Genomic DNA, 19,720 nt, shown 5'->3' on the forward strand with positions numbered 1-19,720 from the left:
AATCCCTAATACATTCCACCAGGTCATAGTCGCTGACAATCGCGAGAGTCACCTACCGGTGGCTCGGGTTCCCTTTGAGTGGGGGGGGGTCTCTGGTACTCTGAAAGTAGCTGTGAGTCCTGCCATGCCGGTAGATTGTCTGTTAGGCAATGATCTAGAGCATACTGCTTGGAAAGAAGTAGAGCTCAGATCTCACCTGGAGATGTTAGGGTTACCTGAGTGGGTCTGCATGACCACCCGGTCCATGGCTGACCGAGAGGGAAGTCAAGGGCATCTGGAGCCTGGAACGATGGCCCAGGGAGCTGCCAAGAGGAGGGACAAGGGGCGCGGGAAACCGGCCCCAGAAGTTCCCACAGTGGCTGACGGGGCTCCTGAGGAGGAGACTCCTGAGCCAACTGGGGAAGACATTGCCACCCTAGGTGACTTACCTGAGCTTGCTGGCTGGCAAGTTGAGGGTGGACCCACCAGGGAGGAATTCTGCAAGGCGCAGAAAGAGTGTCCCACTCTAGAAGGGTTGAGGAAACAAGCCTTAAACCAGGCAGCAGGTGACGCCTCTGGCAATCACCACCTATATTGGGAGAATGATCTCCTCTACAGTGAGCCTAGGGTTCCGGTCTTTGGGGCAGCACGTGTGCTGGTGGTCCCCCAATGTTACCGAGCCTTCCTACTGGGTCTGGCTCACGACATTCCCCTGGCAGGACATTTGGGACAAGACAAGACCTTCAACAGGCTTGTCACCCACTTTCACTGGCCCAAAATGAGGACACACTCAGACAAATTCTGCAGGGCTTGTCCTACCTGCCAGGCTAGTGGTAAAGCAGGAAAGAGGGTTAAAACCCCCCTGATTCCACTTCCTGTCGTTGGCACCCCCTTTGAAAGGGTGGGCGTCGACATTGTTGGCCCCTTGGACCCCAAAACTGCCTTAGGCAACAGGTTTATCCTGGTTTTGGTGGACCATGCCACCCGGTACCCAGAGGCAATCCCTCTGAGGACCGTAACTGCATCGGTGGTGGCCAGAACCCTGATGGGGATATTTACCCGTGTGGGATTCCCCAAGGAGATAGTGTCTGACAGAGGCACTAACTTCATGTCCGCGTACATGAAGCATCTGTGGGATGCGTGTGGTGTAACCTACAAGTTCACCACACCCTATCACCCCCAGTCTAATGGGCTTGTGGAGAGATTCAACAAGACCCTGAAAGGCATGATTGGTGGCCTCCCTGAGGCCATGAGGCGTAAATGGGACGTCCTCTTACCATGCCTTCTCTTTGCTTACAGAGAGGTCCCCCAGAGGGGGGTAGGGTTCAGTCCCTTTGAGCTTCTCTATGGGTACCCCGTCAGGGGACCCTTAAGCATTGTCAAGGAGGGATTGGAGAACGCTCCAAAGACACCCCCTCAGGACGTGGTCAGCTACATGTTGGCCCTCCGCAATAAGATGACCCGCTTCTGGAAAGAGGCCCAAAGTAACCTGGAGGCCAGTCAAGAGGTGATGAAACAATGGTATGACCAGAAGGCCACTCTGGTAGAGTTTCAACCTGGAGACAAAGTGTGGGTAATGGAGCCAGTGGAGCCCAGAGCTCTCCAGGACCGCTGGTCTGGCCCATTTGAAATAAAGGAGCGGAAAGGGGAGGCCACTTACCTAGTGGACCTCCAAACCCCTAGGAACCCCCTAAGGGTGCTCCACGTGAACCGACTAAAAGCTCATTTTGAGAGGTCGGAGATCAACATGCTTCTGGTCACAGATGAAGGAATGGAAGAGGAGAGTGAACCTCTCCCTGACCTCCTCTCTGCCCAAGAAGGGGATGGGTCCGTAAGCGGGGTCATTCTGTCTGACTCCCTGACTCTAAACCAGAAAGGAGACTGCTATGAGCTGTTGGAGCAGTTCTCCCCCCTCTTCTCCCTTACTCCTGGACTGACCCACCTCTGTGTTCATGATATTGACACCGGTGACAGTCTCCCTGTGAAGAACAAAATTTACAGGTTGTCAGATAAGGTGAAGGCCAGCATCAAGGAGGAGGTCTCCAAGATGTTGACGCTAGGGGTTATTGAGAAGTCCAGTAGTCCCTGGGCCAGCCCAGTGGTGTTGGTCCCCAAGGCTACTGCCCCAGGCGCGAAGCCAGAACTCCGGTTCTGCGTGGACTACCGGGGTCTCAACTCAGTCACACGGACTGATGCTCACCCCATCCCCCGAGCTGATGAGCTCGTGGACAGGCTAGGCGCTGCCAAGTTCCTGAGTACGTTTGATCTTACTTCAGGGTACTGGCAGATCGCCCTGACTGAGGGGGCTAAGGAAAGGTCCGCCTTTTCCACCCCTGACGGCCATTACCAGTTCCGGGTGATGCCGTTTGGATTGAAAAATGCCCCCGCTACCTTCCAACGGTTGGTTAACGGGGTCCTGGCTGGCAAGGATGCCTTCTGTGCAGCCTACCTGGATGACATAGCTGTCTACAGTTCCAGCTGGGAGGAACACCTGCTCCACCTCAAGGAGGTGCTTCAGGCCCTGCAACAGGCAGGCCTGACCATCAAGGCTAGTAAGTGCCAGATTGGGCAGGGTTCCGTGGTGTACTTGGGACACCTAGTAGGTGGTGGCAAGGTGCAGCCACTCCAGGCCAAGATCGAAACTATCAAGGCCTGGCAACCACCTCGAACCCAGACTGAGGTGAGAGCCTTTTTAGGCCTCACCGGATACTACCGCAGGTTTGTCAAGGGCTATGGTACCATTGTGTCCCCCTTGACAGAACTCACGTCCAAGAAGCAACCTAGGTTGGTGAATTGGACAGAGGCTTGTCAGAAAGCCTTTGACGCCCTGAAGGAAGCCATGTGCACGGCCCCCGTGCTCAAGGCCCCTGACTACTCCCAGGAATTTATCGTGCAGACAGACGCTTCCGAGCATGGCATAGGGGCAGTCCTAGCACAGCTAAATGAGGAGTGCCAAGATCAACCGGTAGTCTTTATTAGCAGAAGGCTATTACCACGGGAACAGAGGTGGAGTGCTATTGAAAGAGAAGCTTTTGCTGTGGTCTGGGCACTGAAGAAGCTGAGGCCCTACCTGTTTGGGACTCACTTCCTAGTTCAGACAGACCACAGGCCCCTCAGATGGCTCATGCAGATGAGGGGTGAGAATCCAAAACTTCTGAGGTGGTCCATTTCCCTACAGGGGATGGACTTTACGGTGGAACATCGCCCAGGGGTTGACCACGCCAATGCTGATGGTCTCTCCAGGTACTTCCGCCTTAGCGATGAGAGCTCCCAGGAGGTCGGGTAGCTCTCCCCACTTTCAGCTGGGGGGGACACATGTTAGACCTGACAGCCTTAGGGTAGTCACCCCTAACTTTTTGCCTGCCTCCCTCCTCTTTTTGGATACTGTTTTTGCTGGTTTTTAGACTCTGCGCACTTTACCACTGCTAACCAGTGATAAAGTGTATATGCTCTCTCTCTGCAAACATGGTAACTTTGGATCATACCTGATTGAACTATTTAATCTACTTATAAGTCCCCAGTCATGTGCACTCCAGGTGCCTAGGGCATATAGATTAAATGCTACTAGTGGGCCTGCAGCACGGATTGTGCCACCCACTTAAGTAGCCCCTTTTCCTTGTCTCAGGCCTACCATTGCTAGGCCTGTGTGTGCAGTTTCACTGCCACCTCGACTTGGCATTTAAAAGTACTTGCCAAGCCTAGAACTCCCCTTTTTCTGCATATAAGTCACCCTTAATGTGTGCCCTGGGTATCCCCTAGAGCAGGGTGCTGTGTAGGTAAAAGACAGGACATGTACCTGTGTAGTTATATGTCCTGGTAGTGTAAAACTCCTAAATTCGTTTTTGCACTGCTGGGAGACCTGCTCCCTTCATAGGCTAACATTGGGGCTGCCCTCATACACTGTTGAAGTGGCAGCTGCTGATCTGAAAGGAGCAGGGAGGTCATATTTAGTATGGCCAGAATGGTAATACAAAATCCTACTGACTGGTGAAGTCGGATTTAATATTACTATTCTAGAAATGCCACTTTTAGAAAGTGAGCATTTCTTTGCACTTAAATCCTTCTGTGCCTTACAATCCACGTCTGGCTAGGCTTAGTTGACAGCTCCTTGTGCATTCACTCAGACACACCCCAAACACAGGGTACTCAGCCTCACTTGCATACATCTGCATTTTGAATGGGTCTTCCTGGGCTGGGAGGGTGGAGGGCCTGCCCTCACACAAAGGACTGCCACACCCCCTACTGGGACCCTGGCAGACAGGATTGAACTGAAAGGGGACCTGGTGCACTTCTTAGCCACTCTTTGTAGTCTCCCCCACTTCAAAGGCACATTTGGGTATAAAACAGGGCCTCTGCCCTACCTCATCAGACACTTGCTGGAGAAGAAACCGGAACCAGAAACTACATCCTGCCAAGAAGAACTGCCTGGCTGCTCAAAGGACTCACCTGTCTGCTTTCTACAAAGGACTGCTGTCTTGCTGTTGCCCTGCTGCCTTGCTGAACTCTTGTCTGGCTGTGAAAGTGCTCTCCAAGGGCTTGGATAGAGCTTGCCTCCTGTTCCTTGAAGTCTCAGGACCAAAAAGACTTCGTCCTTTCACTTGGACGCTCCGTGCGCCGAAAATTTCGACGCACAGCTTGCTTCGCGGCGAGAAAAACGCCACACACCGACGCTGATCGACGCGACGCCCTCGGGACGATCGAGACTTCAACGCACAACCTCGCAAGGACAAAGCCGCCCGACTTTCCAGGAGAAATCGACGCGACGCCTACCGTGAGTGCGAAACTTTGACGCACGGCCTCGCAAGGACAACGCCGCCCGACTTCCAAGGAGAAATCGACGCGACACCTGCCGTGAGACCAAACTTTCGACGCACGGCCTCGCAAGGACAACGCCGCCCGACTTCCAAGGAGAAATCGACGCAACGCCTACCGTGAGATCGAAACTTCGACGCGCAGCCCCGCAGAACGACGCGCAGCCGGAAAACAAGCAGGAGAATCCACGCACAGACCCGGGACATCTGGTAATCCCCGCGATCCACAAAAAGAGACTGTCTGCGCGCCGGAAAACGACGCCCGACTTCCCCGCGTGGAAAAGAACGACGCAAGTCTTTGTGTGCTGAGGAGAAATCGACGCACACTCCCTTTTTCCACGCATCCCTTTTCCTGTGGCCCTCTGAGGAGATTTTTCACCAGAAACCAGGTACTTTGTGCTTGAAAGACACTGTATTGCATTCTAAAGACTTAAGACACTTTATATCACTTCCCTGTGATATTTCTACAATTTTCCATTGCAACTTTATTCTTTTTGACCTACAATTATCCTGATAAATATTATATATTTTTCTAAACACTGTGTGGTGTATTTTTGTGGTGCTATATGGTGGTATTGTATGATTTATTGCACAAATACTTTACACATTGCCTTCTAAGTTAAGCCTGACTGCTCGTGCCAAGCTACCAGAGGGTGGGCACAGGATAATCTTGGATAGTGTGTGACTTACCCTGACTAGAGTGAGGGCTTTTGCTTGGACAGGGGGTAACCTGACTGCCAACCAAAAACCCCATTTCTAACAGTCATGGTAATGGAATAACTGCCCTTAGGTAGTGATGCATCAAGGGAAGGATCACATGCTGTTTGTTTATAAATATATGCACATGCACACTTTCTTATCCCTCCTGAAATGTGCACTCTCTCCCCATCTGATTTTCTGCAGACACTTTGGTACCTGGTCAGGTTGCTGTTACCATTGGCGAAGAACCGGAAAAGAAAAAGAAAGGTCAAATTGCAGTTGTGAAAAAGAAGCCAAAAGATGAAGAACCCAAACTGGCAACATTACAGGTAATGATGCAAACAGCATAACAGTGGTGTCAGTTCACCCCCCCCCCCCCTTCTCCACAACTCATCACAGCTCACCAGATTGTCATGCACATTTAGTCAAGCTCATTCTCTGTACCTCCTGCACAGAACTTCAAGGTTCAGCTCATCTGCTCTGTGCTTTTCAGAATCGCTCAGTTGAACCTTGAGTTTGTTCCCTCTTTTTAGTTTTGTGTGACTTCCTTTCTCATAGAGAATGTGTAAACAACGGACGATGGCTGACTTTTCTCTCCTTAAACGGTCCATATTTATTCCAGAGTCTCACACTGGAAGCTACTAAGTGAAAAGCCATTTCCCTATAATGACAGCCAGAGTGATTCTACTTCTGGCAACTCAGAGCTATGACACAGAACAGGACATAATAAAACGCGTTACCCACTTTTGCTAGCTCCATACAGAAAAATCTCCTCATCAGAAATTTGGTGACTGAAAAAGAAACTACCGTAGTGATGATCTGACATTGTCTTTTTCTTAGGTCCCACCCTAACTCTGCCCGAACACCCTCAGGCTTTCTGCCAACGCTCTGTGTCCGATTCACAAGAGCATTTATGAGTGCGGGAAGAAACACAACAGGATTAGTCTTTTACATGCTATGACATTGCTTTGTGAATCTACCCAAAACATCCAGCTCTCTATTAGTAAGAGTGCAAAGATGGCACAGTAATTTCTATTTGTAGGTGTTGTATATGCAGAAAATTTGACTATGTACGTTTTTCCATTTTAAATGTTTTGGTGTCAATTCACAAAGGCATGTAACAATACACAGAACAGTGCCACAGGCTTACCTACTCCAAAATGCCTTTGTGAATAGGTTCTAAAGTCTCTTATGCTGTCTGCACCCCTCCCCCCCCACGGTCTGACTCACAAAGCTAAACTTGCACTTTTGTGTCATTGTATGTTTTTTTTTTTGTATTCACAAACTACAAGTTTAGGACTTCAGAGAATTCACAGTCCAGGTGGAGAACTCAGCACATAAATATATAGGATATGCCTCTATTATTCTCTTGTTAAAAAAAAGAATATCTACCAGATCTATGTCCACAATATGTGTGATAATGTGTGTACAGATGTCATATCCCCTTGCTTCCAGTCTCCCACTCTGGCCACCCATAAATGATGGTTAAATTAATAAGAGCCGGTGCCCAGCGCTCTGCTCAGAAGCCCGCGACGGGTGCTATGAACCGTCAGCGCCGAATACCAAGGCTGCTTGTTTTGATGCCACCTCATGCCTCTTTAATCCACCACCAGACCTTCCCTGCTGCCCTATCTTACTCTTGCGGGTTCCTGCTGCTTTTTCTCTTTGTGATGGTTTTTATTCTTTCTCTTCCTCTCCCCTTTGTGTGTTTTTTCCTTTTTTGTTCTCCAACGAGGGAAAATAAGTTCTGGTCCCCAGAAGTGAGTGCTGGTGGGCCCCACTGGCTCAAATAAAGCACTGCGCCTCTGACATGGTCCCTGTCGGTTCTGCCTTTTTCCACCAGTGAGAGAGGCAAGGGTTAAACATAGGCCATTTTTTCTACGTTTCTTTTGTCTTCAATACCCAGCTATAGGGTCAACCTCAGGGTGGTTTTTATGCTAAATCTAACCCTCAGGTCAGTTCAAAATTATTGTAATCAGTCGACAGGTTAATGCCAAAAAGTCTTTAGAGCACAAAACTTCATAGGAGAATGACTCTTTCCCCTCTGAATTTTCCCAGGTTTATCCCCCATTCTGCCATGGTGGCTGGTAGTAAATGTAAGCAGAGGCTCTCATTACGAGTGGCCCAGGAAATGCCGCAGATTTTTTCCAAACCATGGAGTTACCAATACCATAGATACCATTAACTCCGGGGCTGGGAAAAATCCAGCCTCAATTATTTTTTACCCTGTGGGTTCACTAAGAAATGATGAAATACCTGAGCAATCAGTAATTTCCATTTCTGATTTCCCAATAATTCCTAATTTTGGGACAGACTTTCACCCTGAGTTTTCGGGTGCTTTGGGAACTAAAAACCACAGGTGAAAGTAAGGTGCTCATAATTCTGGTGGGCAGTAACTTTTTGTTACTAGCCCCCTCTGAATTAAACGGCCATTGACGAGCTTACGAGTGAATGAGCTGAGCTTAAATGGCAATGAAATGTGCATCAGCTATTCAAGCTCTTTGAACTATTATGCTTGTCGTGATGTTTGTGTTACCTGTAGAGCAACGATTGGACTTAAACAGAGTCAATATCATTGTAAATGTACTAAGATTCAGTTGCTCTTAGACGAAGAGTGATCTCCGCGCTATAAAGGTCTAAATTAGCTTGAAATGCCATTGTTTGATCTCTGCTGACTGCACTGCCTGCCACTCATTCATCCAGTTATCGGGTCTGTTCTGATAGAATAACCCGAAGGGTAATCACCAGTAAGTGCCACTCTCTGGCATTATGTGTGGATATTCTATGCCTTCAGAGGGAGCTTCAAGAAAGCATCACTGTTTGTCTCTAACTCCTCGTGTGGATTGAAGCTCAGTGTGTCTTTGGCATCCTAGCTTGGGCCAGGCTCACGTCTTATTCATATAACATTTACATCACAAAGTGTAAGCGTGGCTCTGTAAAATGTGCCGCTAGTGCACAATTAATATGCACGGACAGAAACAGATGGTATTGGCCCCGGGATGTGGCCCTCACAGTGCCAAGTGTGTCGCGTGTTTGTAAAAGGCATGTGTCAGGCCTGGCCTGTGCCCGGACTCCCTTAATCTGCATGAGTGCTTTACTGGTCCAGGGGAAGGTGCAATCCACGTTCTGCATCATTTTACAGCAACACCAGTGCAACCTTTAAGCCTCAGTGTATAGAATCTCACTGCTACCTTCTAAATGTCTCAGGAAACTTCTCAAGACCTGGCTGTTTGAGCAGTAGCAGCACCTCCCATCCCGTTCTCCCCCCTCCCCTCCTCAGCGCCTTGAGACCCTCATGGATGAGTAGTGCGCTTTACAAATTCCTGATTGATTGATCTACCACTATACTAATGTTAGGAATGAAAGACCAGCTCAGAACACTGGAGAGAGGATTCATGACCTGCTGGGCAGGCGCCAGGCCACCCCCTATTGTTCGTTGGAGCCGATGGATACCAAAGCAGCTGGACCTCAACAGGGCAACACTTGCTCTGGCAGCCAGGCCGTCCTCCTGCACACTTAAAGGCCTGTCAATCTCAATTATGAAACTTTCATTCTTGTGACATGTCTGTATGTGAAAATAGAATTTAAATAAGCAATGTAGTTTTTTCTGCTCTTTAGAAATAATGAATTATTAGTTGGGATTATCTACTATAGCACAGAAGCCCAACGGTCCATGGTATACAACGTTTCACTAAATTGCAATGTTATTCAATATCTGCGTTCTGTAAGGCTATGAACTGGTAAGTACAGTTTTTATTGTTCAATGACATAGTACCATCTTTTGAATACCTTTTGCACCTAGCGTTTCTTGAAATTAATCCCTGTTGCTGATGATTATCTTCTTCCACTACATACTGTTATCCCTTTCATATGACATTGTGATGCTGATGCTGAAAAATATTAATCCATCCTTTTCTCATTCTGAAGGAATGTCCCCTTTGCTCCCTCGCTGAATTGCTTTGTAACCAATATTATATATTTGTACAGATAGCCAGTAAGACACTTGAGGCAATTGGTGTAAGTGCATGGCAGCTTAATCTTTTATTTGTGAGGGGCAAACACATCAAAAGGGCCTTTAAAGGAAATGCCAGCATCCTTGAATGCAGTAAATATTGCAAATGCTATCTCGTCCGCCATTCTGTTCCTCGACAATCTCTGTGATGAATATGAGCTGTTCATTTTGAACTTGGTGAGTGCACTTAGGTTATAGTTCCTGTCACACAAGCTCACATGAGCTCTCGATAAATAAGTCTTTATGTTTACGTGACCGCTCGCTATCAAAGTTCTCATTAGATTGTGTTTCCAGCATCACATTTCAAAATCAGTTTAGTGCCATATGCTGAGCTGCACTTCTTTCGCAGCACTCTCCTTAATGTGCCCAGCATTATTATTTTTGCTGACGTAAGTGGGTTTAGGGAACCATTCATTTGCGGTCTACTTTCCTCTATTTCACAAGAAATACCTACCAAAGTCCCAAATCAGCCTCCATTCCGGGTATTTTGTTTTGTTCCGGTTCATTTAGTAGACAACCACTGATATTCCACAACATGGAAGGTTAGCTTTGTTTTATTTTTGCAGATATATGATGGAGAACTAGAGAGCGAGTTTCGTAACTTTGAAGACTGGGTGAAAACTTTTGAGCTCTTCAGGGGGAAAGCGAATGACGAAGATCACAGTGTATATGATGAAAGAGTCATTGGGAAATTCAAGGTACGTAAGGCTGTCATAATGGAACAATGTGCGTATCAGTAAGTTTGAGCATTTATCAAGTGTGATGCTGCATAGGAAGTTGTGATGGCCTGTACAGAGTATACAGAACAATTCCTATATGCACACAAGTTGTGTGCATTTAGGAAGAAATAATGAAGAGGGCATGGCTGTAGACTGATAACACCAATGTGTACACCCCAACCATGGTCTCCATAGCTCCATAGCTCCTCTTTCTCCAGCTCGTAACTCAACAAAGGGCATAATATTGGTTGAGCCCTCATGTCCATGGGAAGTGCAAAATTGGGGCTCATGTAAACAAAACTGATTATTTTACACAAAAGGATTTTTAGCAGAGATATCAGTTGCAGGGCAACAAAATAATGCCTATCCTCCAGGCATTTACACTGGGCCCTAAAAGTCTCTTTCTTTTCTGATGTGATTTAGCCTGAGTGGAAAGCCACTGACTCTACATTGTATGCAGCAGTTTATACCAATAAGGAGTGATGTCTTTTTGGCTTGCGTTCTTTTGACTGGAGGACCAGATATCTGAGAAGTGATTGGCACAGTTATGTTTAATTATTCACAGAGCTCATGTTCACAGATCTTCTTGACTGAAACACAACAGTTGAAAGTGAGGACACAGTTGAAGGTGGAGAAACCTGGCAAGACAACCTGAAGGCAGGCTCAGAAGAAATATTGTTTAAGAGGCCAGGCTTTATGAAGGATTTTAAAATGTTTGAGAGTGGACTTGGTGCCTAAGGAGAGGATCAATTATTTCACATTGCTTCAATGAGCAGTGCAGAATTATGAGTGCACCACTCATCATTACTTACCAGGTATTCAGGAATATGCGCAATTGAAAAGGCTTTAAGTCAGATCTTGTTGCACCTGTGTGACCAGTGTAAAAGTCAAAGTATTAGTGAAAAATGTGGGGGGTGTGGCTACGTAACGAATGGCGTGGGGGGCAGGACACCAGAACTCCGGGACCTGCCCGAGTTGAACCCCCGTTCGTCCATCCTGCAAGGTGGGAGACACCCGGGGGTTACTCGCTGAGCCCCTGTGTCCATAGTGCCTCTTGTGGACGACCTGCTGATCGCGGAGAGGGACCGAGCAGCTGCAGCGGGGGCCACGAGGTGAGGCCGACCGCCTTAAAAATGGCAGCCTCCTGGATGAAATGCCCGGCAGACACAAGACCTTCGGGGGGACACCTAAGGAGGCCTGAGGGATTCTGCTACCGGTGTGGAACCAAGGAGCAGCTGGTGAGGAGAGCCTGTGAGAATCTGAGGCTGCGGGGACCTCGTCCCCCCGGGTCTTGTACTGAGGGCAATGTGCCCTACTGTGGCTGGACTGCAGAACACGGATGGCTTAGGGTCGACAGTGCCTCCCAGGCTCGGCACCTGGGGAGTGTCCCTCCCACTTGGCAGAGGTGACGAGGAGATGGAGGAGATCCCTGCGGGGGCTGAACTGGGGTGCCATGTGCTGGATTTATCGGGCAGGGAGCCCTGCAGATGGAGCTGTGCGGGCCTGGGCCTCCACACGTGGTCAGGAGTAGTCCGGGCGCCTGGTGAACGAGTCGGTGCTGGCACAAGAGACCTGCCCAGCGCAGAACGATAGTGCTGTTTAAGGGGGCCAGGCCGGGAGGCCTGGGGGCCCTGACTTGGAGACTGAGCTGAGCACGAGGGGCCTGCAGATACGCAGTTGAGAGAAGCGGAGGCTCGGCATTTGCAGCTGAGAAGTGTTTAGCCAGGACACTGCCCGCCTCCAATCCCCAGGGGGCCCGTGGAATACCCACATGATGAGATCTCAGATCCACCTTTGCAACTCAATGGGGGACGCGCATAGGAGTAAGCACCAGTGACGACAAGCGGAGCACAGAAACGTATCAGGAAGGGTCCCCAACGGAAAATGGTAGAGAGGGGCACTGAGAGATCCCACTGAGGAACGCACCCCTGTGTAGAATGGCTGCCCTCCTAGGCTGCAGGGTTCTAGTTGTTAGAGAAGTGCAGTGGCAGGATCCCAGGGCCCCCGCCGGACACTAACATGACTTTCCGCCAACTGGAACACCCGGGAAACATGCAGAGGAGACTTGGGACCGGTTGAGACGGAAACAATCTCCACCAACAGGAGGAACCTGAAGGGCCACTGTCGCCTGTAATGCGAGACCCTTCACGAGCTCAAGAAGAGCACTAATTTTCTACCAGAGGGAGCACCTGAATGGAGACGCACACCACCCTCACTGCACAACATGGGAAAGGCCCTCAAGAAAAGAGATGAGGAGCTGGATGGCCCCTGGCGTATGCGTGCTCCCAGGTTTGAGATGGGACAGACACTACCAGCGACATCGGAAATATCCACCACCACTCCTACGCTGCAAGATGTCCTACAGGCCATAGCGGCATCTCGCACAGCACTGGAGGATAAAATTGACACTTTAAGCATAGACTTGGGCCTCCTCCGTGATGACCATCGCCGCCTGACGGATTGGGTCACCCCGACGGAACAGGAGATATCAGCGTCAACTCCTGCCTGGGCACTTACGGATGGCCGCTTGACAACCATCAAAGCTCACTTAAAAATACTAGAAATCAGAGTGGAAGACGCAGAGAATATGGCTCGCCGTAACAATATCAGAGCGGTGAGGCTTCCCAAAAAAGTTGAAGGCACGGACATGGTAAGCTATCTGGAAGCCTGGCTCAGGTCTGCAGTGGCTCCGGAGGGGCTCTCTCCCTTCTTTGCACTGGAGAGGGTCCATTGGGTGCCTGCTAAATCACCACCCCCAGGAGCTCCACCGAGGACAGTGGTAGCACAACTGCTCCAGTTCAAGGACCGAGACTACCTACTGCAACAAGCGAGGCTCCATGAGAACTTAATGGTGGATTACAGTAGGGTTTCATCATTCCCCGACTTCTCTAAAGAGGTCCAGTGACAAAGAGCAGCTTTTGTGGCAGTCAACCAGAAACTTAGGGAAATGGAGATCTCTTATTCGATGCAGTTTCCTGCCCGGCTCCGGGGGGTTACCTCGACAGGGGTGGAATTCTTTACCACATCACAGGAGGCATGGTCCTGGCTGGAGCGTGTGCCTGACCAGGGCCCAGAAGGCCCATCCCAGAGGCAGAAGAGGAAAAGACGCCCTCACTCATGCCGGCGACACTCCACAACCAGGCCTGGTCCACCCACTGCGGAGGAGGCGCAGGAGGAACGACAGAGGGTGGTAGCAGCAGTTGCGTCGATGGGCGATTCTTCATTGAGCAATATGTCTCCTACCCAAGAGAGGAGCAGAGAACAGGTGGAATCGGACAGTGAATCTGTGGCTTCGACCCATTCTAGTGTGCTCCTCCCACTGCTCACCCCAGGCACAGCGGATTAACTTATCTAAACAGACGCCCGATGACTACAGCAGTACTCATTCAATGAACCATTATTCTTCCCCAACAAGCACCTGCCCCCGGTCGCAGTGGGGTTGGATATGCCTTGTCTCCTTCACCATCTGCATGGGCCTATGTGTAAACTGGTTGCATGCGGGGACCACACTTCAGCCACGGGAAGCGGGGGCAAGACCGGGGCTCGGGTTCCCTGGAGCCCACTGCCCCATAGCAACAAAATTAGCACCCCCTCACAAACCGTAGCCTGAATGACAGACTGCATGAACAAGTTTGATTTCTGGTTGTTTCACAGTTTGGGCGAGGACATCACACTTCTTGCCATGGGGACTGGGAGTTGAAGACAATGTAATTTGGTTAGTGAAGAACCTGAAGTGTGTTGCCCAGTTTTCCCCTACGCGTACATAGTTGAGAGAGTTGTTACCACCAAGACGGATGAGAAGCCCTTACCTTTGCTACCATGTTCTGCACTATTCCCGTTATAGCCACGTCACAGAAGATTAAGGTATTAACCTGGAATCTTAGGGAGATTAGGTCCATGGCTAAGTGGCATAAAGTTTTTTCACACCTCACTAGGTGAGGAATCCATATAGCTCTGCTGCAGGAGACTCATTTAGATGCCATTGAGGAGAAGGCTCTTCAGAGGCGATGGAGGGGCCAAGTCTACTATACTACCTATTCAGCATATGTCCGGGGGACGTTAGTGTGGATTAAGCACAGGGTCCCATATCAGCATGTCACATCCCTCATTAACCCTTTGGGGTGCTATACGGTAGTCATAGGTAAATTGGATGGGCAGGAAATAGTCCTGGGGAGCATATACAGTCCCAATACAGACCAATCAAGTTTCCTGGCATACCTTTCTGAACGGCTGGCCTTGCACTTTATGGGCTCCATACTGTTGGGATGGGACTTTAACTGCATTTCAGACACAACATCAAATAGATCACACCCCCGCTTCCATATTCACAGACTAATAGGACAGCTAACCTGTACCGAAACTGGCAAAGGGAGTGGAGCCTGATTGACTCCTGGCGAGCTCATCACCCGGGGCTCAGAGACTACTCTTTTTATTCCCCATTACATGACCTTCATGTACGACTGGACACATTCCTTTGCTCACCGAACGTACATGAGACAATTCCCCTCTCCGAATATCGGACCCGAACGGTCTCAGATCATAACCCCCTCCTCCTGACACTGGGATGGTTCCATGTCCCGACACCGATACCCACGTCGCGGCTCCACCCTGCACGGTTGGAGGATCAGGCTTTCGCAGACACCATAGGCATAGCCATAAATGATTACTTTGAGACCAATGAGGGCTCGACACACTCGATATTGACAGAATGGGATGCATTCAAGACAGTGATTAGAGGACGATGCATCTCAGCAGCCAAGGGAGAATGCCAGGCGCTGCTCCACGACATAGCACAGGCAGAATGGGAACTACGCTTACTTGAGCAACAGAAACCAGAGGACCCAGACCTGCAGACAGCACTTCTGACTGCCTGGGAAAACACAATAGTAGCAATCGAGAGACTACGCTGTTATGATTACAAAGCCTACATGGCACATACACATTCGGGGGAGACCGGTCCAGTTCCCTTCTGGCCTGGCTAGCGAACCCAGCACACAGGGGCTCGACTATAGTAGAACTGACAGACCCCACTGGGACTAGCGTAAATACCCAGGCTGCTATAAACAGGGATTTTTATAATTATTACACCGACCTCTACACAAGTAAAGTGTGACCAACTGGGAGGGACATTAAAGATTTCTTATCACCTCTTGTCCTCCCAAATGTTTGAGTGCAGGAGGCGGCAGGTTTGGGTGCAATGATTACACTTGCAGAAGTGAGGGAGGCCATCACTACCATGGTGCGAAATAAAACCGCAGAACCAAACGGGCTTCCGGTGGAGTTTTATTCAACATACATAACCAAGCTTGGCCCAAGGTTGGTCGAGATGTGTGAGGAGGCCAGGAAAAATGGCATTCTTCCTGCATTCGGCCCGAGAAGCTCTGATTATTCCCTTGCTGAAGCCCAGGAAACCAGCCACAGATGTTACGTCTTATTTGCCCCTGTCGATGTGGTCAGTGGACTATAAGATATTATGCAAAATATTAGCTACGTGCCGCTTAAAGCATATGCCACATTTAGTTCATACAGACCAAGCCGGGTTTATCCCTGGGCGCCATACAGCTACTAATATTCGGCATCTTTTTTCTATCCTAGATAGTGATGCTTATGATAAGCAGGAGGCGATGGTTTCCGCTATTGATTTTGAAAAAGCTTTTGATAGCCTGGAATGGCAGCATTTTCATGAGGTACTCCATAAATTTGGTCTCGGGGATCAGTTAGAAGCGTGGACCGGACTGCTCTATGCTGGTCCGACGGCCAGGGTTCGCACAGGGGCCACTATATCAGAGAACTATAAGGTAGATAGGGGGACAAGGCAAGGCTGCCCACTCTCCCCCTTGCTTTTTGCTGTTGCTATCGAGCCATTGGTCTTCATAGCTAGAAAGGGGAACGCTTATAGAAGACTCGTAGTGGCGGGTCATACCCATTACATTGCACTCTATGCTGACGACCTTCTCTTTTTAGGAAATGCAGGAGAAGCAATGCGTGGGGCACGACACCTCTTGGAGATGTTTGGTTCTATATCTGGGCACCGAGTGAACTGGCTAAAGTCTAGTCTATTCCCAGTCATGGAAGGCACAGTAGCCCCTCTGGACCTTAAGGATCTGACCTGGGAACCACAATGCTTGACCTACTTATGAGTCCGTGTTTATCATAACCGGATGGACTTACTAGAGGGGAACATAGAGTGTGCGATACGAGGGCTTCGTAGCACTATGACCTTCTGGGCATCCCTCCCACTGGCAGTAGCAGGACGGGTTGCGCTCCTGAAAATGATAGCATTACCCTGCTTGCCATACTTCTTCTCCACCCCCGTTGTGGATCCTGAGAACTTATTTTAAGGAACTAAACTCAATGGTGGTCGGCTTCTTGTGGGGGACTGGCAGACGGCGTCTAGCCCTCACTGTACTGCAAAGACCGCTTTCAGAGGGCGGACTAGCCGTTCCCGATTTTGAGTCCTACTACTTGGCGGGGCAGTTACAGTGGTTGACCCGCTGGATGGCTTGCCACATAATGCCGGACAGGGAGCCCACCCCTTTTATCCAGGATCTCCCAATGCTGGCTAGGTTGATACTACAGCTCGGCCCCCCAGCTGCCACTGGCTCCAATGAACTGAAGGTCACTGGGTGTGCTATCTTTGTCGCTCTCAGGGTGACAAACCTTACGCACCAGACATCCCTTTGCAATGTTTACTGATGCTACCGCATGGGAGGGTTTGGAAGAGACTGGCGAGCTGGGAGGCGGTCGGGGAGACGTCCATAGGCACCCTGTATGAAGCTAATATCCTTCTACCGTTTGAAGACTTCCGGCAAGTTCGGAATGCTGAGCCCTCCCTTCCTGAGATGTGTCAATATTTAACAAAAGTGGGAAGTAGACCTAGGCACCGCAATCAGGGATGAAGGCTGGGAGGAGATCTTGGCCCGGACCCCAAGGATCTCACGGAATGCTTGCTTCAAGCTTATAAACATATATGTCCTACATAGGGCCTACCTGATGCCAGGGAGATTTTGGAGACATTTTGGGGTGGAAGAGGCCACATGCCCCAGATGTGGGGAGGTAGAGGCAGAATTCCTTCAAATGTTTTGGACTTGCCCGAAGGTGAGATAGTTTTCGGAAGCTGTTCTTAACTCATTAACTGATGTTTTGGAGCGAGAAGTTCCTAATGACCCCAGACACTGTTTACTTGGAGGGTACAGACACATAGCCTGTAATAGAGTGACTGATCAGTTTGGAGACTTTGCTTTGTTACTGGCTAAAAGAGAAATAGCAATGACTTGGAAGGCACCCCAAGGCCCCCGGGAGGGAACGTGGAGAGGAGGCGTGCTGAAATGGGCACGAGCGGAAGAGACAGTGAGGTATTGGGAAGCTAGGAGAGGTCAGGGATTGATAGAGAGGGCACAAGCCTGGGGTACTCTGGTATATGACTGGGATCGACTGAGAGAAGCACCCCAAGATGAGACACTATCCCCATGAGGTACAGAAACTGTCATTTCCTGCAATGGCCCGGAGACTAATCCCCCAACATTTAACATGTAACACTTAACATAGGTACAGTGGTCAATGTAGAGGGAGAAGAGGATGAAGCCTGTCCAGGGGACGCTTACCACAGCGACAAGAACACTGAATTTATTAGATATCCAGGCATAGCTAGGCACACAAGAGGGAGGGGGGATTTGAGGGGGGAATAACCACACACATGGGAGAGCCACCCTTAAAAGAAGAGGGCCTCAAAAATACGCACCGCTAGGCCACCAATAGTAGATATGACATATAAGTCCCAAGAACACAGCTGTATATGGAACTATGCAACATGAACAATTGATCTAATTGTACTTTTGTTTAGATACTACTGCCTATGGGTTTACGAAAAAAAATCTAATAAAAATGTGTTTGAAAAAACAAATAATGAAAAATGTTCCTTTCTTGAAAGCCTTGAAGCCAACCAGGCAACAACATTTTGCATTACTTGAAGTCAGTGTATGTTTTCCTCAAGAGACACCTGTTACATTGAGTTGGCATAGTCAAAACTAGACAGGATTGGTGCATTGATGAAAGGAATGTGAAATGAGTGTTAGTAAATGGAACAATCTTTTTCAGGAATCTTCAACTGTATAAATCATGTACTACCTGAATTGGCCTTTTGGCTGCTATGAGGCAATCTGAATTCAGTGTGAATACCCAATTTCACAACTTTCATTTGATCTGTAGAAGTGGTACACCCATGTCCGAAGGCCACGCAGTGTTGCTCCATTTTTGATGGGTTCATCTTCAGGAAGGTTCGATACTTGTAGTTGGTGTAAATATTTAGTCAGGAGACAGATGTACAGATAAATAGAAACTTTAATAGAGTCAACTCCTGTGTGTTACCACTTCTCATTTACCTGATTTCACAGAAAAAGGGCAAGTTGGCAATTGCATAACATCTATCAGCTAGGAAAGATTAAATGCAGCCCAGGTCAGTGACTGCAAAGCCTTCTTTTTTCAAAGGTTTCATTAAGATGTTGTGGTCAGTGGCATTGAAGACAGATAACAGATCTAAAATCACCAGAGTTCTAACACCACCACCATCAATAAAGATCTAGAGATCATCTAGAACAGAAAACACAACTAACTAACTCTGTTGCCAGGTCCAAAGCCCACTTGAAATCAAACCAGAATTGTGTTCTCTCTTCAGCAAATGTCTTGGTGAAGAATCTGCCAAAAAAGGTAACAACAATATTGGACTTAGATTACTCTGGTCCCTTGAGCTCTCAGGGGCTTTCTTGAGCAGAGGTTTTCCCACCACTGATTTACAAGTTATGGGGACAATGCCAAGAGGCTAAGAGAGACTAAGGGAGATCTCTTAAACAATCAGAGAACCTCATTATTTACAAACAGCCAAAGTTGTTTCTTCATCTGTGTCCGAATTGTGCTGCTTAAATAATATCTTTATGTGGAAATACCCAGTTTGCCTGCCTAAATCAACCCAATTGGAATTGTCCCTATTGGAAATGCCAATATTTTAAAGAAACAACTAGATCAAGGGAATTCTATGTTAACTGGTCAATTGAAATGTGTTATGTCAGGGAAAAAAGTTAAGCCACAATTGAAAACACACGGTTCCCTTGTACGTTTTAAACACATTTTCACAAATCTGAAGCAGGCAGCTGTTAAAGTAGGTAAATTAAATTCTGAATTGATTTTTAAACTGCCTCAGGCTGAAAGTAATTCAGGCTGAAAGTAATTTTCAGTGGCCTGGGCAATCCATTAGCCTAAACTTCTCAGTCACTAACTAATTTTGCATACTAGAACACTGGACAGTTCTGAGATTTCACTGAAGACAATGTAGCGGTTGAAGACCAATAGGTCTGCAACTTTAACATTCCAAAGTTTTTCTTTCTGTTTTTCTCAATCTAATTTAGAGCATTCTGACTTCAGTTTATGGAATATTCTAATATCCTTGTAGCTTTTCTGTTTTTGGGCTATTCCGGTTGTTAAAGGCCCTCATCCGGTTGGGAGCC

General features: G+C 48.5%; 1 protein-coding gene across 1 annotated transcript in view; it reads left to right on the forward strand.

Annotated features, from left to right (window-relative positions):
• The window catches only part of FER1L6 (fer-1 like family member 6), a 682,981-nt gene that overhangs the window by 583,899 nt on the left and 79,362 nt on the right, over window positions 1–19,720 (forward strand). Inside the window, exons 29-30 of the mRNA XM_069220715.1 lie at window positions 5,694–5,818; window positions 10,068–10,199. Coding sequence (XP_069076816.1) covers window positions 5,694–5,818; window positions 10,068–10,199 — 257 coding nt within the window. The remainder of the gene's footprint in view (window positions 1–5,693; window positions 5,819–10,067; window positions 10,200–19,720) is intronic.

Source organism: Pleurodeles waltl, chromosome 2_2, assembly GCF_031143425.1.
Source record: "Pleurodeles waltl isolate 20211129_DDA chromosome 2_2, aPleWal1.hap1.20221129, whole genome shotgun sequence".
NCBI lineage: Eukaryota > Metazoa > Chordata > Amphibia > Caudata > Salamandridae > Pleurodeles > Pleurodeles waltl.